Below are 23968 nucleotides of genomic sequence, written 5' to 3' on the forward strand. Positions count from 1 at the left end.
AGGTTCTGTTTAAAACGAGGAAGTTTTGTTGAATGGCTCTTTTTTTTTTTTAAACCATGATCTCCTGGATCATAGGTTGATGCTCAACCCCTGAGCCACACTGGCTGGGCTGAATGGCTCTTTTGATTGGTTCTGAATCTGCCCACGTTAAGTTGTCTATCTGGGTGTTCTCTATCATTGGTAGGTATGCGTACTTAGTTCTAATTTCTCATATGACAAGAGTTTTATGCCATTGAGTGTACAATGAATGACATCCAATGCTTGTACACATCCTCGGATATTTATTTCCTTATTTGAAGAGTCTGTATGGTCATAGTATGTGATGTTTGTGTTTTCATGGCATAGTGTCCGCCTGCCTCTCTGTTCCTGTGGATAAATTGGTGTCTTGAGTCTGTGTCTTTGAGTGTTAATGAGATTGGGTGGAAAGTGAAATAGACGATTGATCTAATTGTCCCCAATCCGTGACCTCTGCACAGAAGCTATTTACTTATAGTGAAGACTCTTGTTACACACACACACACACACAAATGTTGTAGGTTAGATTTCTGTGGATCAAAAAGTTGAGTTCTAGTTTGTACGGTTTCTCCTTGTACTGACCGTAACAGATGGGTTAACAATGCTGCAGCCAGTAGTCCAATTCCTAGTCCCAATACTTTTTCTTGTTTATATTTGGTACTTAGAGGCGTGGGTAGTGCTACAGGAGGACTGTACTTGTCTGTGTCAGTGTGTCAATCGTGGCTCAGACTGGCAGTAAGTCACTGGTTGTGAACTGTAGTTTAGTGAGTGTTATGTGATACTTTGTAACTTTAGGGTTATACAGTATTCTTACTGGATGTGGCCTGTCAGGTTGTAAGTTGATTGGTTGTACAAATACTGGTTTTGGTCTCCACAGACCCCTGGTCCAGGCTGGTTCCCACTGTTCTGTTTTTAGCAGTGGGCGCTGTTAACGTGCTGTGTTTGAATGATACGTGGTCCAGGGCCGTTGTCCTCGATGTGACAGCTCGGGAATGTCCCGGGTTTAATAAGCATCGGTAATTCGGTATAAACACGGCCGTTTTCTGTGAGTGGTTTGTGTGCGGCCCATGTGCCTTTTGGAAACTGTTCTGTAAGGGTTGGGTCACGTCAGGTGTGGAAGGTTGGAACCCTGCGTCACCCTGTCCTGAGTCAGATATTCCGGCGCTCAGTGTTAGCCACCGGGTGGCTGGTGCGTTTTGTATGACTTTTGCCGTCTAGTTCAACCGAAAGAAAACATCATCTGAATTTATTTTTTCACAAAAGGCAAGGTTCAAACCCTACGTGTATAGGACATATTGTTGTGATTATATGTATAGATATAGGGACGTCCCTTGATGTCATGTCTTTGTTCTAGTCTGATGTTTTTAGAGACCTCGGTCCCTTTATCAGAAACATCTGAAATGTCCTGTAATACTGAATTTGGAACCCAAGGTCCATTTCTTAGGGGTTGTTAAGGTTACAAAAAACACTCCTCTTACCCTGTTTCTCTAAGCCTGATCGGGGTTTCCTGATATAAAACTCGCTATTGCTAATGACAGTGTCGCCGCTACGGCATAAACTCCTGACGCAGGAAATCATCTTGTCCCTCTTCCAGGCGAGAGGTGTTCAGTCCAGTGCAGCTGAAATTCCCCTTTCCCACCTGTTGTCCAGGAGGAATTATTGGCCATTATTTCCTGCGGGGAGAGGGATCCCTTAGGATCTTCTGTGGTCACCTTACACGGCACAGGGTGCGATGTCTTGTCTTTATTTCTATTTCTTTGGGTAGGATCTTGTTCTAAATATCCGTGTGGTGTTTCTCTCTCTAGTCTTTCTCTTTGATTTAAGTGGAATGTGGCCCAATCTATGTCTCTCGCCAGCTTTTGGCTGTCAGTTAATTTTAATCCCTTTTTCAGCATTCTATTGAATCTTTCAATGCTGCCTGCTGCGGTTGGGGTTGTAGGGTCAATGAAAATTCCATTGCAGTCTAATCAATCCATCAGGTTTTTAAAAATATATATCTTTATTGATTTCAGAGAGAAGGAGAGAGAGAGAGACAAACATCAACGATGAGAGTCATTGATCGGCTGCCTCCTGCACGCCCCCCACTGGGGATCGAGCCCGCAACCCGGGCCTGTGCCCTGACCGGGAATCGAACCGCGATCGCCTGGATCCCAGGTCGATGCTCAAGCTCTGAGCCACGCCGGCCGGGCTTCTGTCAAGTTTTTTATTCTAGCTGCTGGGAAACGGGAGCCTCGATCACTGTTATTCTCAGTGTCCCATCATGGCTGTGCCATCTCGCTAACGCGCTCGTGGCTGTTTGGGCACCCGGATTCTTGCTTCCCAGAGCCATACCCATTTCCACGCATCTATCTACCATCACGCATGCGTATTTCTGCTGAAATCCTGATTCCACGGGTTCTGTGAAGTCAGTCTGCACCACAAAAGTGAATGCATCCGGCCCTATAAGTGTCCGGTGGCGTCTCACGTCAGAATCGTTTGCTGGCAACTTTGCACTCCTCGCATCTGAGCGCGGCCTTTCTTATCCCGGGCCAGGATATTTGGAGATTTCTTCTCGTGGGCCGTGTGCACGGAGCACGCGGTCCTGGGTGTCCTGATACTACCTGTAGTTGTCTTAGGTCGTCTCCACGAGGCTCTCCAGATCTGTCCTCTTGCCTGTAGGATACAGTACATAATCCTGTGGGTTTGCAACTATTTTAGTTTATCTTTTAGGCCTGTTCCTCTCAGGTGACTTTCGCTTTTTCCATCTCTTCTGGTTTCATCTCGCCCCTTGTTGACTTGTCTTTCTGATGAGCACACACATGGGTCACACATATTTGGATTTTACCTTTGGCTCTCGCCAGCTCCTGCCAGTGTTCACGTGACCATACCCTTTTGCCACTTATCTGGACGTTGGTCTTTTCCCACTTCTGTGGCCAGACTGCTATTCCGTTGGCCACCGCCCGTGGGTCAGCAAAAAGAGAAATTTTCTTTTGACTTTCCGCCAGTGAGCACCTTCAGCTGACACGTGGCTGTGAGTTCTGCTTGGGGCCCGCTTAGACTTACCCGTGAATCGGAGGATCTGATTGTCCCTGGGCCTGAAAGCTAAAGTCCATGCGGTCTGTCCACTTAGAGCAGGGGTGGGGGAAATCGTGTGGCCTGGTCCTGCCAAGGCCTCCCCGGAGAGAAGCCGTTCCAGCCATCCATTAGGGGTGAGTTAATGAAACGTTTGACCAAATACAGCAGGCTAATTTCTAAGTCGATAGTTTTGTATGGCTCGCAAATGATGTTATAAATATCCAAATCGCCCTTGGCAGAAGGAAGGTTCCCCACCCCTGACTTACGATGTGCGAGGACCCATCTGTAAACCGGAAATTGGGCAGCATATCAGAGCAGGAGGGGCCCCATTTCTCTCGGGGTACACACGTGCTCCACCCTCGGAAATATTTCTGGCAAGCCTCTCCACCTGCTTGCTGTATTTACTCCGTGAGGAAGCTGGGCTGTCCCTTGGCTGTGGCATCTCCGTTGTATGGACCATGCCCACGTAAAGGCCACCTGGCTCAGACACTTTCCTGCCAGTTCCTGAGGACTAAGCTTAGTAGACCGGGCCAGGCCCTGAGTAGCCAATTTTATCACAACTGGAGAATTTCCTGTTAATGGTTCTGCCATTTTCAGGGCTTCAAATAACAGCTAAACTAGTTTTTCTAAATTCGTGTGTTTGGCGGGGGCTCATGGAAGGCGTCTGGTCCAGAACCCCCTGGTTTAAGTAATTTATCTTGAGGACATTTTGTCCACAGAGCCCATGATCCGAAGTCGTTAGAACAGACGGAATCTATTCCTAACTGGTCTCCGGGCCATGGGTAGTTTTTGAAAATGACTGATGTAGCCCAGCCAGGCGTGGCTCAGTGGTTGAGTGTCAACCTAGGATCCAGGCGATCGGGGTTCGATTCCCGGTCAGGGCACATGCCCGGGTTGCGGGCTCGATCAGTGACTTTCTCATCATTGATGTTTCTCTCTCTCTCCCTCTCCTTTCCCCTCTCTAAGATCAATAAAGATATATTTTTTTAAAAAAAGAAAGAAAGAAAATGACTGATGTACTCCTTCAAGAAATTCAGTGCCTGTTGCTTTTCTGTCCATTCGAAATCAGAGGGTCTTCTTGCTACATCATGAATAGGCCTAAGGTTCAGACCCAAGCGTGGAATATGTTGTTTCCAGGATCTGAACATGCCTGTAAGATGTTGTGCTTCTGTCTTGTTACGAGGAGTTTTGTGTGTGTGTGTGTGTGTGTGTGTGTGTTTCAGTCCTCGAGGGCATTTTTTCCATTGCTTGAGAGAGAGACAGACAGAGAGAAACATCGATGGGAGAGAGACACATGGATGGGTTGCCTTTCCACGCGCCCCAACTGGGGCCGGGGATCGAGCCTGCAACCGAGGTATGTGCCCTTGGCCGGAATCGAACCCGGGGCCCTTCAGTCCACAGGCCGACGCTCTAACCGCTGATCCAGACTGGCCAGGACGAACCTCTACTTCTTAATTGTTCGATTAATTTAGTGCTTTCTGTCTGTCATAATTGTTTAGCACCATGATGCTATCACCCATGCAGCAGGTCATTAGTGACTGGAATTGCGATGTGTGTGTGATGCCGGCGATGTGTGTGCAGTTACTGTGCGGTTACCGGGCCGTTCGGGTAACCTGGTGGCAACCTTTTAATCGAAACTGTGTTCCTCCCCAGGAGAAGGCTGTGGGTTGTCTACATGTCTCAGATACGGGGATAGCACAGAACATATCAGACATATCAGTGGCTGCAAAATATTTTGAATTTCTCTTAGTTGTTCTATTAATAACCTCTTCTGCGTCGGGCAGTACTCCATCCACCTTAGGAAAAAGCTAAGGTTTCTGCGACCTACCATCCGTCTGTATCGTCCATTCGGGTCGAGTGCTGGCCACACAGGGCCACTCTGTAAGTGAGACCTGCCTTTTTCTGTGACGCCGCCTTTCAGTCGTTCCTGGACGTGGTCTGCATGCCCTCCCTTTAAGGGCTATTGCCTTGTATATGTGGCTGTCGACGGTTTAGGTGAACCTATAGGCTTAATTTTTGCTTCAGCTCACTTTATTGAGATGGCTTAAGTTTTTCCAAGGCATCGGGCCTCCTAGGGTTTGGCGAGGCTGGCCATTCCCCGGCTGCTCTCTGCGTCCAGCGGCGTGTGTCCCCGCGGCCCTGCCCCGGCGGCTCCTGTCCTCTCCTTACCCCCTCCCTGCCCCCTGGGTCAGCATGGCTGGGCCCCGGCCCGACCCCACGCCGGCTGTGTTTCAGGAATCCTGTACGGCACCATGACCATGGAGCTGGGCGGCAGGGTGACCGTCGAATGCAAGAAGAACAACTTCCAAGCTGAGCTGGAGTTCAAGCTCAAGGTAGCCTGGGTGCGGCCGCTCCAACCACGCAGAGGGCCTGGAGGGCTGGGCTGGGCTGGGCTGGGCTGTGGAGGAGTGAGGACTTGGGGATCCCTTCCTGCCCTCTCTGCCCGGAGATGGTTTCCTGACCAAGTGCACGTGGGGAGCAGCTCTTGGCACCCGTGGCCCAGCTGGGGCCCAGAGGGGCGGGGCTGCCTGCAGGCGACAGGGCGGAGCCAGGACAGGCCCCCTGGCTGGGGCTGGCAGAGATGGCAGGGCCCCTGAATTCTTGAGCTTGGGCTGAGGCCGAGGCACAGGACTGGTAGGGCCTCTAGCTGGGGTCACATCCCAGCTAGGCTCCCATGCGGGGTTGGGGGGCGTGAGAGCCTGTACCCCGTGAGGGTGCCCACTCCATGTCCCACAAGAATGCCCCTCTGGCAGGGGCCCCCTCCCCCCCAGCTCACCCAGGGGTGCCAGGGTCTGTGGAGAGGCCACCGCCCTCACTGGCACCCGTGTCCCCTCAGCCTTTCTTTGGGGGCAGCGCAAACATCAACCAGATCTCGGGGAGCATCTCATCGGGAGAGGTGGTGCTGGCACATCTCTCGGGACACTGGGTAAGAGGCCGCCCTCGGGTCCCCGGGGAGCCTGGATGGCCACAGGGCCACACCGCTGACCCTGCCTGGCTCTGCCGCAGGACAGGGAGGTGTTCATCAAGGAGGAGGGCCGAGGGGGCCCAGAGCCCTTCTGGAACCCGAGCGGGGAGGTTCGTGGGCAGAGGCTGAAGCGGCGCACAGTCCCGTTGGAGGAGCAGGGGGAGCTGGAGTCGGAGAGGTGAGGCCCCTGGCACCTGAGGGGTCCCGCTGGCCCCAGTCTGGTGCGGCCAGAAGGGTAGGGCTGTGGGGCTAGGAGCAAGGCCCCAGGATGTCCCTGGGAGGGAGGGGGGGCCTCACAGTGGACCCTGTGGCATGTCCTGCGGGAGGGCCTGCTGGAGGGAGAGGGGCCCGGGGAAGAGGGTCTGGGCGTCCCTGCCAGCAGGTGACCAGCAGCCCAGGGATGGCCCTGCTGGCAGGAGGAGTGAGCTCAGCGGAGGAAAAGCATCTCAGGGTGAAGAAACAGCACCCCTCAGTGGCATTGTCAGGGCAGGAGCTACTTTTTCCTGGGTGGAGCCCTCAGGCCAGTGCCTGCGTCTTGTCACTAATACCAGGCGTTGCTGGTCTGCAGGAGAGAAGCACAGCTGTCAGTAGAAATCATTTAGACACATCTAAAGCAACTTGGAATAATTTTGCTTCTATTGAATGGGACTTGTAAAAAAACAAACAAACTGGCCCAGGACATAGGTGCCCTGAGAGGCAGTGAGCTCCCTATCACTGGAGGCAATCAAGTGGAGGTTGCTGTAAGCCTCCCCGCGGGTGCCGAGGGGGCTGCCCAGGCCCCCCAGCTCTGACGGGTGCCTGCCCGCAGGCTCTGGCAGCAGGTCACCAAGGCCATCAGGGAGGGTGACCAGCACAAGGCCACGCAGGAGAAGCTTTTTCTGGAGGAGGCGCAGCGGCAGCGGGCCCGCGAGCGCCAGCAGAGCCTAGTGCCATGGACACCCCAGCTGTTCCACCTGGACCCCGCCACCCAGGAGTGGCGCTACCGATTTGAGAAGTGAGTGCTGGCAGGTGGTGGCCAAGGGACCCTACGATGGGCTGGACCAGCAGATAGCCCCCAACCAGCCGGGGCCCGGGCCTGAGAGACATTAGGGTTCCTTCTCCCCTCGAACGAGTGATGGGGGCAGGGGGCAGCCCCTGCATACATTGTAGGGCACTCTCGGTGGGGGCGGGGGGGGGCTCTGGCTGGGATGGTGTCCCTTTCCCCTGAGGGGCACTACCCCTGCCAATGGACACCCTCTGGACCCTCCAGCCACAGCCCCTGGGACCCCCTGAAGGACATCGCCCAGTTTGAGCAGGATGGGGTTCTGCGCACCCTGCAGCGGGAGAGCCTGACCCGCCAGACCCGCCTGGTGGGCAGCCCAGGGCCCAGGCACCAGGTCAGCACCCCAGGGCCCCTGCCAGGTGTCCTCAGCAGTGGGAGGGGACAGTCAGGCTGCAAGTGTGGCTGCCACCCCCAACCTTGCTCCCACCCACCTGCCCTCCTCTCTGTCCCCTGCCCTGTCACACTGTCACCCCCCAGCAGGGCCTCCTGTGGCCTGGAGCCTTGTCCCCTGCCCTGTGCACGGATGAGGAAGCTGAGGCCCCAGGACTTGCCCGGGTGGGAGGAGGCAGGGCCCGCGTTTGCGCAGATGCCTGGGCCTGGGGCGGGGGGGGGGGGGGGGGCAGCAGGAAGGCAGAGGCTCCAGGAAGCTGTGCTCTCTGAGGGGAGCCTGGCATGTCCCCCGGTGGCGCACGGGCTCGCTGCCCGCCCCGCTGCCATCCCAGATTGTCAGTGAGGAAACTGAGGCCCGGCAGGGGAGGGACGAGCGCTCCAGCCCAAGCCAGGGCAGTTTCTTCTTCTGTAAGCCACCAATTCCAGAGCTGTCCTAGCTTAAAGGTGCCCCTATGTCCCCTGGCCAGCAGCACCCCAGCAGGTGGGTTCCCCCGCCCAGTGCCTCCATCTCTCTCCAGGGGCCTGGCCCAGACCGGCGGCTTCGCAAGGCCAGCGACCAGCCCTCCGGCCACAGCCAGGTCACCGAGAGCAGCGGCTCCACGCCCGAGTCCTGCCCAGAGCTCTCAGATGAGGATGGTGACGGAGACTTTGTCCCCGGTGAGCCCTCCTGGGCAGGCCCTTGGGCAGGGTGGGAAAGCCAGAGACGCACCCTCCCCAGGTGTACGTGTGGCAGTGGCCCAGAAGGAAGCTCCTCCTCCCTGACCATCCCCCCAGGGGTCCTCCAGGGGCCTCCCTGAGCCCAGGGGCAGATGAGGGGTGTGGGGAGGCAGCCAAGGCTCCCCAGACCTGTGCTCAAAGCTGAGGGCACCTCCCTTGGCAGGTGGTGATGTGAGGGGCTGGGCTGGGAAGCGTCCAGCTGTCCGTGGCCCTCTGGTCCCACCCTGCCTTTCCACCCATTGCCCTCATGGTGGGAGTGCCTGTGTCCCCAGCTTTGTCCCCACCTCTGCAGTACTGAACCACACTTGGCCGTTTCTGTCTCCCAGGGCTTATTAGGGGCCAGCTGAGCCTGGGGTCCCTCCTGACACATCCCTCGGTGCCTCTCCCTGTCTCCTGGTAACATTAGCTCTGTCCTGAAGGCTCCCGTAAGGCAGGGCAGGGGCTTGAGCTGGGAAAGACCCCAGGACCCCACACACTGGCTCCCCGACATCCCAGCTCATCTTCCGTTCTCCCCTCCTGTCCCCTCCTATGTCCCCTGGTCCTGCGACCGGTGGCCTGCCATCCCAGGCAGCGAGAGCCCGTGCCCAAGGTGTGGGAAGGAGGCGGGGCGGCTGCAGGTGCTGCACGAGGCTGTCCTGTCCATCCGGGAAGCGCAGCAGGAGCTCCACAGGTAGGCTCCCTGCGCCCGGAGGGAGAGGACGGCCGGCCGGAGCGCATAGGCCGGAGGAGGTGCATCGAGGGTCACTGGGAGCTGGGTCCCTCAAGGGGCCTGGGGGCCGGCGAGGGCCTAGGAAGACCGCCAGTCCTCTGCCCCCTACGAGGGGCGGGGGCAGCAGGGAGTCCTGTGAGCAGCTGAGATGGGTGCTTGGTAGACAGCGAGCTGGATGGTACAGGGAGGCCAGAGGAGGGTGTGGGCCGCCCGTGGGCTTGGAGGAGCCCCAGTGAATGGGAGCAGTACCCCCAGGTCAGTGGTGGCACGGAGCCTGGCGGGAGCTGAGACGGGTGCTGCCAGCAGCTGCCCTTGGGCAGGGAGAGCCTACGAGGCGTGTTCTGTGACCATGGCAGGTATGGGCCACCCTGGCCACATGGGCCCTTCCGTGAGCAAACACCCCATGGGGGGAAGCAGAGCCACAGTTTCCAGCTCTGCTCCAAAGCCTGGTTCCTTTCTCAGTCCAGGCTGCGGGACTTGCTGGCTATGGGACCTTAGGTTGCCTGTGCCCCAGTCTCCCCCTCTGTAAAATGGGCTGATAGTGGTGCCCCTGGAGTGAGCTGAAGATGGTGCAGGGGGCTGAGCTCTGTCCAGTACCCACCTAGCATTTGGTAGCTGTTAGCTCTGGGCTGCTCCCGGCTGCTCCCAAGAACCTAGGATTGAGAAATTAAGCAATTCAAAGCCTGGCCCTTCCCTGTAACCCCCATACTTACCACAGAGGTCTTTCACACCATTGTACTAATAGCCTGGGAAGGGCTGCTGGCACCAGGAGAAAGGGAAAAGTATGCCACAGGCATAGGCAGGGAGGGCTTCCTGGAGGAAGATGCAGGGTGTGCAGGGCGGAGCAGGAAGGGGAGAGCAGAATTAGCACTGAGAGTGGTGGGACCACAGGAGGGCCCCTGCTGGGAGAAGGGCTGAGCCCAGGTGAGGCCCAGATGTCTGAGCTGAGCAGAGGCCTGGGCTGGTCTGAGCAATGCCTAACAGCACAGCTGGAGCCTCCCTTCCTGGCAGCGGAAGGACGTGATGTCTCAGAGCTCATGTGCCGCCCCCCACCCTGGCTTCTCCCCTTGAGAGCAGCCACCTCCCTCTCAAGCCAGCACACCCCCAACCCCAGGGGGTTGGAAGTGGAATGCACCATCCTCTCTGGCTGGCTTGGCTGAGTCACTGAACCCTGTCCTTGTAGGCACCTCTCGGCCATGCTCAGCTCCACAGCCAGGACTAGGCCAGGGGTCCCGTGCCTCCTGCACAGCCCCCGCTCCTGGTTTCTGCTCTGCGTGCTCCTGGCCTGCCAGCTGCTCATGAACTACATTTTCACCTAAGAGTCCTTCGGGAGTGTGGCTTCGGAGTGCGTGGCCATCGCCTATGGAACTCCCTCCGGGGCCAGCTCCAGCCCTCCCTCCCGGGCACCCAGCACTTTAAACCAGCCCCAGGGAGACAGAGAGACATTGGGAACTCGGCCACTGTGGACAGAGGCGCCCTGGTGAAAGGAGAACAGCAGCAGGGACCCAGGGGCCACCCATCTCCTCTTGGGGAGATACTGGCCTCTCAGCAGGGCCCCCGCCCAGCACTGGCCTTAATGCTTAAGCCAAATGCCACTGTTGTCCTGTGGCCCACTCCCTGGTCATCTGGCCTCTCACTCCCAGTCCAGCTTCCACTTGCCCGGTGAGATTGGCGCAGGTGGGGAGTCGGAGGGCCTGCCCGGGTTAGAGGGTCACTCCCCAGCAGGAGTGCAGGGGGTGAAGGAGCAAGCCAGGGGTCCCCAGGGCCTCCTTGGTCCTGATGCCCCTCCTGAGACCCTGCCCGTGTCGCCCTGGAGCCACCTCGGGAGGGATACTGGCGCTGCCCCGCCCAACTTCCTGGGGTTTTGCTCTGCCCTTGAGCTGTTGGGCAGGAGCCTAGTTGGAAGTCCAGGGGCAGCCCCGTCCTGCTGGTGGGGTGGGAACAGTGCCAACGCTGGCAGGCCCGCGGCTTGGCCCGGACTGATGGTCTCCCACTCCACACTTTTTAAATAAATGCAATTGCAGTATTTTAGGCAGATGGCCAACGGCGTCTGGCCTCCGGCGTCGGCTGCCACGCGTGCGTGTGTGAGCGCCCACACGTGTAGGTACACACGGAGCTTTCGAGCTCGGGGGCACGCCTCTGAGCTGATTGCCTCATGTCCCAGGTTTTGTACCCCTGTTTCTGTCGCGCCCCCATCCCGAATCTGGGGACGCATCTGTGGTCCATTCCTTGAAATAAAGAAACACATGCTGCATGTCGTCTCCTTGGGGGAGTTCTGGGAACGAAGGGGTCTCCCTGGGGAGAGATTCGGTGCCAGCACGGGGCGCACTAGGCTGGAGGGGCCAGGCGCGGGGCCAAGGCCATGAGGATGGGGGGGCCTGGGGAGGATACGGGGTGCTTTTCGGGGAGCACTGAGAAGGCCCACCCTGTGAAGCAAGTGCCAGGCTGGAGCGGGGCGCCCTCCACGCGCTGGTTTCTGCAGGGGGATCCCAGGGCAGGCTGCTCTGGACTGCGAGCCCTGCGCTTCAGGCACAGCTGGGGCTGGGAAGGGGGTCCTGAGGGGGGGCGGGGTGGGGGGCACACACGGGGGTCCCGAAGCCCACGGGGGGGGGCGGGGCGAGGGAGGGGCGGACGTGCGCCGGTCCCCTGGGCATGTCCTCGGAGCGCCGCGGGAGCGGGGAGTGCGCGCGGTGCGGGGGCGAGGGGTAAGGGCCGGGCGCTCCCTCCGGTGCCCGCGCAGCTGGCGGCTGTCTCCCGGGCACCGGGAGCTGGAAGGCGTGGGCTTGGCCGCGCCCCGAACAAGACGTGAAAATGTGCACGCCCTGGCAGAGAGGGAACTGCCTTCCAACCAATTGAGAAACGCTCCTCATGATTGACTCATAGAAACACCTACCGTAAGCGCGCCGCTCGGGGGGGGGGGGGCAGAGTGTATTTATAACCCAACTTTCGGAGCCGCTGTGTCATTCATGCTGCCGCCGCTGAAGGCTCGCCTCCTGCCGCTGCTCTTCCTCGAGATGCAGGTGGGTGCCCGGCCGGGGCTCGGGGAGGGAGGACCCCCGAGAGCGGAGCGGGGCCGAGCCCCGGGCGGGACACAGCCTCGGACAAAGTCTCTGAGCTCTGGAGCCCCGAGGGAAAGCCGGGCGTGCGCTCCCGGGGCCCGTCCTGCGCCCGGATCCGCCCCGCCGGCCCGGCCGGGAGCGCCGGGAGCAGCCGCGGGCGCCGGTCCGCGCGGCGTCGCCCCCTCCCCGCGCCCGGGGCTCTCCGGGGAGTTCCAAGGGCTGGGTTGCGGTATCATTGACAACCCGGCCGGGTAGCGGGGTTGGATAGAGGGCCCTCCCAGTACCCCGAGGCTGCGGGTTTGATCCCCGGTGAGTAGCTTCCAGGAATCGCCCAGCTGAACGCACTGGGGCGGGGAAGACACCTCGCTGTCTCCCCCTCTCTCTCCAAAATCAGTGCGTCCGAGAACAACTCCAGGAGAGAGGGTGTGGGTGTGGCGGGTTCCGGGGTCACCCACCACGGGGCCAGGCTGGGTGCCCCGCAGACCCCCAAGCGCTCAGAGCCGGGGCAGCGCCCTGGGTGGAGGCACAGGGTCGGCTTGGGGATATCCCCTCCCAGGCTCCCCGGAGCCACCCAGCGGTGACCTGTGGGTGCCTGGAGGCCGGCTCCGTGCAGCGGTGCAGAGCTATGGGTGTGCTGGGCAGCTGGGTGTGGCGTGAGTGGTGTCACCGGGTCCCAGCAACCGCTGTGCAGCCAGATAGGGTCTGGATTTAACGTCAAGGGAGGGTGGGAATTGAAGAACGGAGCTGGGGACCAGGAGGGAAGGAAGGGCTGAGGGTGAGCAAAGGGATGTGGCCCCTGCTGCTGGAAGTCCCCGAAAGCCTCCTGGCGGGACAGTCGGGGTCTGTTCCCGCAGAGACATGAGGCTCAGCTGGGTCCCGACAGTACTTTTCTATCTGCCCTAGTGCCCTTGCCAGGGCTGTGGGGGTGAGGGGGGACCGAGGGAAAAGGAAACCGCAAAGGAAGCTGGTCCGGAAGCAGGTGAACTCACCTTGACATCAAGTCCCTTAGGAGCAAGTCCTAGACCTCGACGCTGACAAATGGGAGGGTTTGATCGCAAGCACCCCAACACCAGCCCTTTGTCATCTCTCTGGAAACCAGCCGGGTCTTGAAGGGCTGGGACCAGGGGCTGCTGGGGATGTGCCGGGGGAAGGCGGAAGCTGGCGATCCCATCCTCCCGCCTCTCCCCCTATTACCTCTCATCTCCCCTCTCCTCCCCCCTCCCCTCTCCTCTCTCCCTTTTCCCCTCCCCTCCCCGTCTCCCCTCTTCACTAAAACCAGCCCTGCCCAACTACCTGCCCCCCGCAGCTATGACTAAGCCCAGCCCCGCAGCCTGCTCTGCAAAGCTTCTTAGTCACAAATCTGCTTCTCTGTCACAGACCCAAGGCTCTGCCTCTGCCTCAGGTCCCAGGGCTGGACTCTCATGCTAACGTGTGTGGGCTGGAGCAATCACTGTTGGCCAGCTAGTCACTCAGCGTGTCTGACCCCGAGTCCTTCCTAGAAAGGGGACACTGAAGACTCGAGAAGTTCCTGAAGCCTCGAGCTTTCCAACATCCGGGCCTCTGGGCGTCCTGAGGACCGCTCTGAGCAGAGGGGCCGGTCTCTGCTGCGCGTCAGTTCCCTGTGGCCTCACCTCAGGCTCCAGGGCCCCCGCTACTCCAGGGGACGCCCTTGGGATCTTGTGGAAATGAACAGACACTGGTTAAAGCCTCCAGGAGAACCAAGGACGGGCAGACTGCTCCAGACTTCCCGCGGGTGAAAACACCCCCCTCTGTCAGCTTTTCCTCCCCGGGGAGACACACTTAAAATATTTTCTGTGTGAAAGGGGGAAATGCATGTGAGTTGCTCCCTAGTTCAGCCTTGCTGCTAGCAGAACCCCGAAGAAGGCACAGTCAAGACTCCTGGACCCCCAGCCTGAAAACCAAAGTGCCAAGTGACAAGGTTTTAGGACGCCTTGCGTTCAGAGTCACACTGCGCACACAGTGGGCATTAGACCGTGGCCGCGGAGTGACTGTGGTGTCGTCTGCCTTCATTTGTACCAGCTGGACCTCACATTCTAGAATCACGGGACTACCCAAGGGAGGTGGGGAGGTGCATGACCCTGGGGCAGTGCTTCCCGACCAGGGTGCTCACTGCCTTGGGCAAGACCTGCTGCCTCCTGGAACCGGGCACAGTCGCCAGACTGGGACTGTGAACACCCGATTCCGAGCATGCAGGTCTTGTCCTGTTTTGTTTGCATGTTGTTTTTTAATGTCTTTATTGATTTCAGAGAGAGGAAGGGAGAGGGAGAGAGAGAAACATCCGTGATGAGAGGGTCATTGATCGGCTGCCTCCTGCACGCCCCCCACTGGGGATGGACCCCGCAACCCGGGCCTGTGCCCTCACCCGGAATCGAACTGCGATCCCCTGGACCCTAGGTCGATGCTCAACCGCTGAGCCACACCAGCCGGTCTTGTCCTGTTGGTTTTTTTTATGTGGTTTAATTGCCAAGTGTCTAAAGCTTAATGTGCTGAGCCATGTAAGTATTTTACAGATTTAACACCAGTCAACTGTCCTATTTGGATGCCAGCAAAGTTTTAGGGGTAAAATGGTACCTGACCAACATGCCCAGGTCTTGGGTTCGATCCCCAGAGGGGAGGCAACCTGTAGATGCCTCTCTCTCCGTCCCTGTCTCTGGCCTCTCTCTCTGGAATCGTTAAAATCCATGTCCTCGGGTGAGGGCAGAAGCATTTAGGGAGTCAAGGCCCTCGGCTTGGGGGTAAGAATCTTGGGTTTGCAACCTTGGGGAAAGCCACGGCTCCCCCCAACCCATTCAGGGGATTTCCCTGTTGACTTTTAGAGAAAAAGTAGAAGGGAGGGAGGAGGGAGAGAGAGAGGAACATCCGAGCCAGAGAGACATTGATTGGTTGCCACCAGCACTGAGCCCCACAGGGGCTCGAACCCACGACCGACCGTTCTGTCCTCAGGCCGACACTCTAACCCCGGAGCCACACCGGCCCGGGCCCCGGCTCTCTTTGGGTGACTCTGGGCGCCGAATGCATTTTTCCACCCTTTCACTCTCAACCTCTGTGCGTATTTGGACGCAAAGCGAGTCTCTTGTAGGCAGCGCGTAGTTGGGTCGTGTGCTCAATCCACTCTGCCAGTCTCTGTCTCTGACGGGGGGCGGGGGGGGGCGGGCTTCGTGCATCTGCATTTGCAAAACTCACTATTGAGGAGGGACTGACTTCTGCCACTCGGCTGCCTGTGGCCGCCCTCCCTCATCACCTTCCCTCCAGGAATCAAGCAGAGCCTGAGAACAGTCCCCACGCAAGTGGGACCCCAACAGTGTGGTCACATCTCTGCCACTGCCGCACCCCCCCAGTCTTTCAGCCTCCCCCAACCCAGGCTGCTCTCTCTGCAGGGGGACCGCCAGGGCCCAGACCCCCCGAGGGGCCCCTCTGAGCAGCTGGGCACAGTAGTTCCTGCTTCTGCCGTGCCTGCCCCCCCCCCGTTCTTTCAGGGACCCCTGCCTGCCCCTGTCTGCTCCCTGGCTTGACGGGATGGCCACTGTCCTGCTGTCAGGCTTGGCCACCCCAGATTATGTCTTCGCCCTGGGTGTTATTGTTACTAAGTTGTTCTTACTTGGCGAAGCCTATACGTTGTAACATGTTGTAACACGTTGTAACACGTTGTAACACGTAACACGTTGTAACACGTTGTAACACGTTGTAACACGTTGTAACACGTTGTAACACATTGCAACACCTTGTAACACGTAACGCGTTGTAACACGTTGTAACACGTTGTAACACATTCAGCCCAAGCCGATGGATTGAGAAGGCTCATGTCCTGATGCCACATGCAGGGCCAGTGAGCTCAGAACCTCCCCAGCCCCAGGCCAGCAGGCACAGGGTGTGTCCTGCGTGGGCTGCATGTGTGCAGGGGGGGAGCCCCCGGCTCTCCAGTGAGATGGTCCGGGCTGGAGGCCTGGCCAAGGGGTCATAGCGCCTGCCTCTTACTGTTGCTAGTGTAAGGGCCACGCTTCTTGTTCTTTTCCAGCTGATCCCGATCACCTTGAGGGGCCTGTTGGCCAAGCCGAGCCAGGGGTACCCCATCAGGACAAGTAGATGCAGGTCCCAAGAGTACCTGTCTGCAGGCCTCTGCTGTGTGCTCTGCCCGGAGGGTGAGTCGGGGCCAGTGCTGTCCACTGGACCCTGCCCTGAATGCACATCTAGCTTGTGAGGGGTCGTGGCTCTGACCGTGCAGCAGGGAGGACATGGCCCCAGGGAGCACCTTCTGGAAGGAAGCGCTGGCCCACTCTCAGCGAGGGTGATCGGGGAACCCCGTGCTGGCCAGCGAGGTGCTCCTGAGAGAGGGCTGAGCCCCGGGACCTCACGCAGCCACCTGGGCACTGGGCTGTGACTGGGCGGGTGGTGGCGAGCCCTGGCCGGGGAGGCAGCGCTGAGATGGGGTCCCCGTGCCTTTACTGACCCTCGACAGATGCTGATCCTCAGTCGGCCTCAGCATCGCACCAGCCCAGAGAGTTCAGGGGCCCTGGGGTGCCACCTAGCACAGCTGTGAGGAGCAAATGCAGGGCGGGTGACGAGCTCCCAGGGGCAAGAGCCAAGACCTTGTAAAACCCAGAGATTGCTTTTTTGTTATTAATCTTCATCTGAGGATATTTTCCATTGCTTTTCAGAGAGAGTGGGAGGGAGGGAGGGAGGGGGAGAGAGAGAGAGAGAAACGCCCATGTGAGACAGACACATATCAATTGGTTGCCTTCTGCATGTGTGCCGACCAGGGCTGGGGATCGAACCTACAACCCAGGTATGTGCCCTTGACTGGAAATCGAACCCATGACCCTTTGTTGTGCAAGCCGACGCTCTAACCACTGGGCAACACTGGCCAGGGCCAGAGGTTACTTTGATCCAAAAGCTCAAGACATAATTATTTCTTTTTTTTTTTTAACTATACCTTTATTGATTTCAGAGAGAGGAAGGGAGAGGGAGAAAGAGAGATAGAAACTTCAATGATGAGAGAATCATTGATCAGCTGCCTCCTACACGCCCCCGACTGGGGATCGAGCCCGCAACCCGGGCCTGTGCCCTGACCGGGAGTTGAACCTCGATCACCTGGATCCTGGATCAACCCTCAACCGCTGAGCCACGCCCGACCGGGCGATTATTTCATTCTCATTGGAGCACCAGCCCCCAGGGACTGGTGCGCAGACCCCTACAGCAGGGTCACCGGGCATCCCTGGTGGGGACCTGACCCAGCGCCCGACCTCTTGCACAGGCCACTATGTTAAGGAACCCTGCAGGCGCCCCCACACCCAGGGCACGTGTGCGAGGTGTGACCGAGGGACATTCATGAAGTTCCCCAACGGCCTGCCGTCCTGCCAGCTCTGTTCCACCTGCTCCAAGGGTGAGTCTCAGCACAGGCCCCTTATGTGACCATGACCCTGTAGCCCCTGACCCCATGTGGCCAGGCTGGGACTGTGTCCCCAAGAAGTCCTCAACATCGAGCCTAAATGTTGAGGCACAAGGATGCTCCCTGTTTAGCTGTGAAAAATTAAGAAGCCGGGTGCCCAGGAACCCAGCCTTTGGGTAGAGACAGGACGGTGCAGCCCCAAAGCTCAGGGCTCCCCGTTCCTGTAGAGAAGTGCCTGGGGGACTCCCATCAGCATGACAGAGCGCGGAGTGGAGATCGCTACCCTACAGGCCCCAAGGGTTTAGCTGAGGCTGGGTTTTTCTGTCACACAAAATCCGATGCTGGTTCCCTGATCTCAGAGGGACACTAGATGTGCCATCAAAGACTTGTGTTCCTCTTGGCACGGGATTCAGTAAACATGGTTAAGAAGTAGGCGCCCCCATAGGAAGGCGCGCTGATTTTTTGTGAGGCACCGAGGGACACAGGCAGCCTTGAAAAGAGAAACCGCTGTGGGGGCATCTTGAGACTGTGGTTCCCAATTTATCCATGTGACCCAGTTTCTGAGCCGGCACCCCAGCTCTCAGAGCTGGCCCTGGGGAGACGGATGTGCAGAGGTGGCGGAGATGTCCCTGGCAGGGTTTCCAGCCACCCTCGGGACCCTCCTGGTGCATCCTCTGTGGCGGCTGAGGTCTGTGCTGGGGCCACACCGCTTCCACCTGAACGCAGAAGGACAAGGTGGCCCCCGGGGACTGACCCCGTCTTTCCCGACCTGCAGGGCAGGTAACGGTGATGAACTGCACTTCTACCAACGACAGCATATGCCAGTGCCAACCAGGCTTTTTCTTCCACCACCTTGGCTTCGATGATGCCTGCAGGCCATGCAGCAGGTAGGTGACTCTGTGCAGGTGCCCAGGGCGGGGGCAGGTGGCTGTGGACCTGGGCTCCTGGGGGTGATTCTTTAGGAGCCGAGAGCCCGTGGCCACGGGACCCTGGGCAGGTGAGTACAGGCCAGCCGCAGCCCAGAGGTGCGCTGCCCGCGGCCAAGAGGTTCTCTTGTCACCCCAGGTTCGTAGAATCATATTAATTTTCAGGTTACTTCCATCTGGACAAAGTCTATTTCCCATAGTTTTTCCCCTTCTTCCTAAAGTTTTCGATCACCTCTCCCTGTTTTAATACCTACCGCGCCTCGCTCAAGCCTCACGTTGTCCGAGCCCTCCACCACCCCTCTGTCCCTCGTTCGTCCCCGAGCGTCTGTTCCCGGGTCCCCAGCTGGACTCGCCACTCTCAGGGGCCGCTCCCACGGCCAGGGCACAGCCAGGGCACGCGCCCCCTTCCCCACCCGCCGGGCTCCGCCCGCCACCTCCCTCTTTCTAGCGGCTCCTCTGTTCTGCTCCACTCTCCCCTCTCTGCTGCTGTGTGCAGAATTCTGGGAGCGCCCCACCAGTGTCCTCTAGCCCCCGAGTTTCTGACCAGCGGCCCGATGCCTCACCCCAGGGGCGCGATGGGGTCCGGGACCCAGGACTTGCCTGTCTGACTTTCTCCAAGGCTGTGCTCAGTCAGAAGAAAGCAGCGCGGCTGGCTGGACCTGCTTTTGATCCCTAAAAGGGTGTCTGGCCTGGGGATGCCTCCAGAGTTCTTCACTTTGTGACCCTGGAGTTTGGGGTCTAAGAATAAGACTCTTGCTCTCAGAAAGAAGGCAGGGGCCCCTGTGATGGCGGGAAGCATGGGGCTGGTGACATCCCCACAGGTGTCACCTTCAGCGCGGTGCAGAGAGCTGTGAGCACGAGGCCCCCCGCCAGCGCCTCCTTGGTCCTGGGTCTGACTATACCTCCCTGTGACTTCCGAACGCCGGGCCATGAGCGACAGGCCCCTAGTTTTGCAACAGTTGGGAAGGAGCAGTTCATTCCTGAGCCTTTGCTAAAAGCAGGGCAGATTCCTTTCTCCTTCAGGCCACAGGTCCCCAAGGAAGGCCGGGATGCTCATTGGGGAGGAAAGTCACCCGCCGCCCTCCTCCTGGGATGTGGGTGATGACATCCGAGATGCTGGTTCTGGGGGGATGCTGGGGGCTCTCCGTGTGCCCAGGGCCCCTTGTGGGATCTTCAGTCACTGGGCACAGTGTTCCCAAGAGTGGGGTGGGGGAAGTGCCCCCCCCCCCCCCCCCCGGAGCTAGACCCAGAGGCCACCTTCTGTTGGTGAGAACGCCACCTGTCGGCCTGGGGCCTGGGCACACATGGAAGGAGGAACAGTAAGGGTATCTCCCTCCCCCAGGTGCCCCAAAGGGGAAGTCGCCCTGCATGGATGCAATTCCACGGCAGACACGGTGTGTGACAAGCACATCCCAGGTAAGGTGGTTCCCTGTTGTTTCTGATACATATGTTATGGAGACGAAGACCACAAAATTAACCATTTTATGGCGAACAGTTTGGCGGCTCTTAGCACCACCCCCCTGCACAGTCAGACACGTTCACGCCAGCCCCTGAAACAGCAGCTCTTGGGGCCCTCCCTCGGCCCCCCGCGAACTCTGATTTGCTGTCCATGACAGATTTCCCTACTCTGACACCTCGTGGAAATGGAATAGTTTGGCACGTGGCCTTACGTGCCTGGCTTCTCTCACGCAGTATAGAGTCTTCATGGTCCTTGATTGCTGTAGAAGGGGTTGGAGCTTGATTGCTCTGCGTGGCCGAATCGTACGCAGACGTGTATTTGGGCTATACCACACTCTGTGAGTCTTTCATCTGTTAACGGACTCGGGCAAACTCTTTAAACAAACCCTTGAGCCAAGATGATTATAACGAAAGGACGATTTTTCAGTAAATGTTGTTGGGGAAACTGGACAGCCGCAGGCCAAGGAGTGGACACAAAAATTAACTCATGAAGAACCAAAGACCTAACTGTGGGAACTAACCCTGTAGAACTCCTAGAAGAAAACAGAGGGAAATTTCATGACATTAGATTTGGGTCTCCTTGGTCACTGGAGACACAGCCTGACATAGGACGTCCCTTCAGGGCGGACATCAGTGCACCATTCCCCAAACACCCACGTGGTCAAGCGAATCCTCAGGCCCATCTGAGACCTGCCCCCTGCACTCCTCCGGGGGAGGGGTCAGTCCTGTCTGCCCTCCGGTGTGCCGCCTGCGCCAGGTGCTGGGGCCTGGCCCCGGGACAGGCCGGGCAGGCTGGGAGATGCCTGCTCGCGGCTCTCCCTGGTCGGCGGAGCCTGCGTGCTTGCCCTCTTCCCCCGGCTGTGCCCAGATGGAATGGACAGGCCGCCCTGTGGGCTCAGGGTGAGCGACGTGACGACTTGACTTATGTATTGTGCAATGATCGCCACGGCGAGTTAACTTCCATCACCTCCTGTGGGCACAATGGAAGGAGAAAGAGCTTTTTTCCCTGGGATGGGAAGGCTTAGGGTCTGACCCTCTTAACCACCCTCCGATACATTGCGCAGAGGCATCCGCCGTAGCCCCCCGCTGGTTCCGCACCCCGGGAACGTCTAACTCAAGCACGTACGTCTGATCCCTTCTTCCAGGCCCCCCACCGCCCCCTACCTGACAGCCAGCAACCTGATCTCTTCTTCTGAGTTGGTTCTGTTTTTAGAGTCCACGTGAAATGGGATCACACAGGATTTGTCTTTCCCTGTCTTGTCTCGCTGAGCATAATGCCCTCCAGGTCCGTCCGTGTTCTCACAGTGGCAGGATGTGCTCTTTTCATGGGTGAACATGTTCCGGTGCACGCGTGTGCGTGTGTGCATGCACGCGTGTGCATGTGCGTGTGCATGTGTCTGTGCATACACTCAGCTGCCCCGTCCGTTCATCTGTCCAGGGACACGGGTGGTTGCCGTGCCTTGACCCTTGTGAACGCGGGGCCGGCCGTCTCCCAAGCCTTGCGTTTGCATGTCTGCAGGCGTGTTCCCAGAGGTGGAATTGCTGGGTCTGTCTGTCCTTGGTCATGGGGCTGCTGGGAAAAGGTTGGCTTTGGACCTTCCTGACACACTGTCTGTTTTCCCAGTTTCAGAGCGCATACACTGGTACCATTTGCTTGCGGCCATTCTTCCCACCATGCTTCTGGCGGCCATCCCCTATCGCTACATCATGAAACAAGGATGCAGGGGAGTCCCGGCTGCCTGCTATTGTCTCCATATCGGTGTGTACTGGGGTTAGAGCCATCCGACAGGAGTGGGTGAGAGCCTGGGCTCCGGGGCAGGTCCTGGGGGCCCCTGAGTTAGGACAGGGCCAGGCCTTTTCCTGGTCGTCACCAGCTGAGGCTCCTCCCACCCCACAGAGTGGCCTGAGGGACAACCGACTGGGAAGTTGTCATGGCACCAGCTCCGCTGAGCCTCTGGGGCTGAGGGACAGGCCAGGCTAGATATGGGGTCCCTGATGCATCATTAATGGGGTGCCAGCACCGTCTCCTAGGCAGACCTGAGCCAGGGCAGGGGTGTCCGGCAGGTCTGTGGGGCACAGCCAGGGGGCAGCTATGCTCGATGGCGCTGGACTTTCTTGGGGCTGAGAGCCACAGGCCTCCTGGCAGGTCCCAGAAGCTGTGCAACCAGACAACTAGGGGAAAGTGAGGTGCACCAGGTCCCTTGCTGCAGCCTCCCTGGCCTGACCCCTGGCCTGGGGAGGGCGGAGTCTCTTCCCAAACCATCCCATCCCAGAGACGAATCTCCCCCTAATCACGGCTTGCTGTCTGTCTTCACAGGATGCAGTGAAGGTCACGGTGAGGGAAGAAAAAGAATGGTGAGTGTGGTCCTGGGACACCCACCTCTTTTTTTTTTTAGGTTTTTTTTTTTTTATATCTTTATTGATTTCAGAGAGAGTAAAGGAGAGGGAGAGAGAGAGATAGAAACATCAATGATGAGAGAGTCATTGATTGAGCCCGCAACCCGGCCATGTGCCCTGACCGGGAATCGAACCCCGATCGCCTGGATCCCAGGTCAATGCTCAACCGCTGAGCCATGCCCGGCTGGGCTGGGACACCCACCTCTTGTCCTCGCCATGCTCAGTGCAGGCCCCAGCTCTGCCTCCCATCCAGCGTCAGGCCAGCTCCGAGTTAGGAGGCGACCGGACCAGCTCCGGGAAGCCCCTGGCTGCCTGAGTGTCGGCTAAACAGGAGCCTTAGACTCTAGAGAGTTCCATTCACAATTGGGAAACTGATGCCCAACAGGCCTCAAGATGCCTTGACCGAGGCCTACCGAGGCCAGCCGAGCCAGCGGTGAGGGCAGAGCTGAGAGCAGAGCCAGCCCCACTGAGCCGTGGGATCCTCGGGGCCCCTGTCCTTAGAGTGAGCGGTGGGGGCGCCTGTGCTGAATCCCCCACTCAAGGCATTTCCTTGTTTCTTAGGTGCTTGAGAGCCCCAGGCCCCTCGAGTCACTGCATGAGAATGGAGATACCGACTCTACAGTCCTCTCGACAGGAGACGTCAGCTCCGAGAGGCTGTCTGAGGGCAGCCTGGACATGGGGCCAGAGGCCCCGATCCTTCCCAGGACCCTGGAGCACTGGGCGGGTGTGGATGGCCCGCAGGCTGCGGCAGGTGAAGGAGTCTGGACCCCACACTGGTCACCCCCGCCTGACCCTTCCTCATCCCATTGGGTCTGAAACAGGTAGGAGGGTGTTTGTGAGTCTGAAAAAGAATAGTCATGGTGACAGTGTCCATCCCAGCCAGGCCGTCCCAGCCTCTCCCAGTGTCAGTTTAGTCACGAGAGTAACCCGTGGGGGGCACTGCACCCCGAGGCCAGGTGAGGACCCTGGGTATAGAGGGGCCACCTGTGCCGGCCCCGCCCACCCGCGTGAGGAGCAGAGCGCAGCCCAGAGCCAGGGGCGCCCTGACCTCCCACGGCAGGGCACACTCAGCGTCACCCAACCACGGGTCCTCCAGGAGCCCTCCTCTGCCTGGGGGTGGGGACCAGGGGAGGGGTTAGCTTCCTATGGCCACTGTCAACAATTACTACAGACGCTTCTTTTCTCACAAGCCTGCAGGCCAGGAGTCCAGGGTCAAGGTGTCACAGAGCTGCACTCGCTCCTGAGACTTCAGGGCTGATCCTGGTTGCCGGCAGTCATGGGCTTCTAGACGGGTCACTCCTCTCCTTGCCTCTGTGGTCACAAGGCGGCTCCTCTGAGTGTCTCTTCTCTGCCAGTGTCTTGGCTGGTCCGCTGCAATATCAGTGTTGGGTTGTTTGAACAAAATAAAGTCTCCCCCCTCACCAGACCCCTAATTGGGGATTTCCATGTTGATTGACAAGGCTTTGGATCTGGGGCCATGGAGGCGGGTCTTCCAGAGAAACCGGCTCCCTGGATGGAGAGGGAGGGCCATACAGGTAGAGGGAGCGGCCTGGGCAGGGCTTGGGGATGGATTCATCAACCAGGTGGCCCTGCAGGGCCAGCAGCATGGACCTTTGTCCACGGTGCAGGACAAAGGACCCGAGACGCTTTGCCCTCATTGTGGGCCCCTGCAGGAGCCCACTGGGTGCAGAGTGGGGGTGAGCAGGGAACCCGTCTGCCGCTCCGCAAGCCCACAGCTGCGCCTGTGACACAGGCCCGCAGCTGATCAGAGAGCCACTGGGCTCCACTGGGAACACAACAGGCGGCTCCAGGCGGGCAGAGAGTTTTAA

The 23968-nt window shown here is 58.7% G+C and overlaps 2 protein-coding genes across 2 annotated transcripts in view; both read left to right on the top strand.

Moving 5' to 3' along the window:
* OSBPL5 (oxysterol binding protein like 5) overlaps positions 1-11145 on the top strand; it is a 47548-nt gene extending 36403 nt beyond the window's left edge. The window contains exons 15-22 of the mRNA XM_081154005.1: positions 5305-5402; positions 5906-5995; positions 6076-6212; positions 6843-7028; positions 7284-7410; positions 7985-8123; positions 8751-8853; positions 10076-11145. Coding sequence (XP_081010131.1) covers positions 5305-5402; positions 5906-5995; positions 6076-6212; positions 6843-7028; positions 7284-7410; positions 7985-8123; positions 8751-8853; positions 10076-10211 — 1016 coding nt within the window. The 3' untranslated portion in view covers positions 10212-11145. The remainder of the gene's footprint in view (positions 1-5304; positions 5403-5905; positions 5996-6075; positions 6213-6842; positions 7029-7283; positions 7411-7984; positions 8124-8750; positions 8854-10075) is intronic.
* Positions 11146-11858: 713 nt separating this feature from the next.
* LOC308565199 (uncharacterized protein) lies at positions 11859-23565 on the top strand (the record flags this gene model as incomplete). The annotated part of the gene is made up of 9 exons (XM_081154019.1): positions 11859-11912; positions 15988-16111; positions 17224-17352; positions 18134-18245; positions 19627-19700; positions 21367-21501; positions 22060-22097; positions 22701-22960; positions 23330-23565. The coding sequence occupies 8 exons, from the start codon at positions 11859-11861 to the stop codon at positions 22953-22955; spliced, it is 921 nt and encodes a 306-aa protein (XP_081010145.1). The 3' UTR covers positions 22956-22960; positions 23330-23565.
* Positions 23566-23968: the final 403 nt, after the last annotated feature.

Source organism: Miniopterus schreibersii, assembly GCF_964146895.1.
Source record: "Miniopterus schreibersii genome assembly, chromosome: 12".
In the NCBI taxonomy this organism is placed as follows: Eukaryota; Metazoa; Chordata; class Mammalia; order Chiroptera; family Miniopteridae; genus Miniopterus; species Miniopterus schreibersii.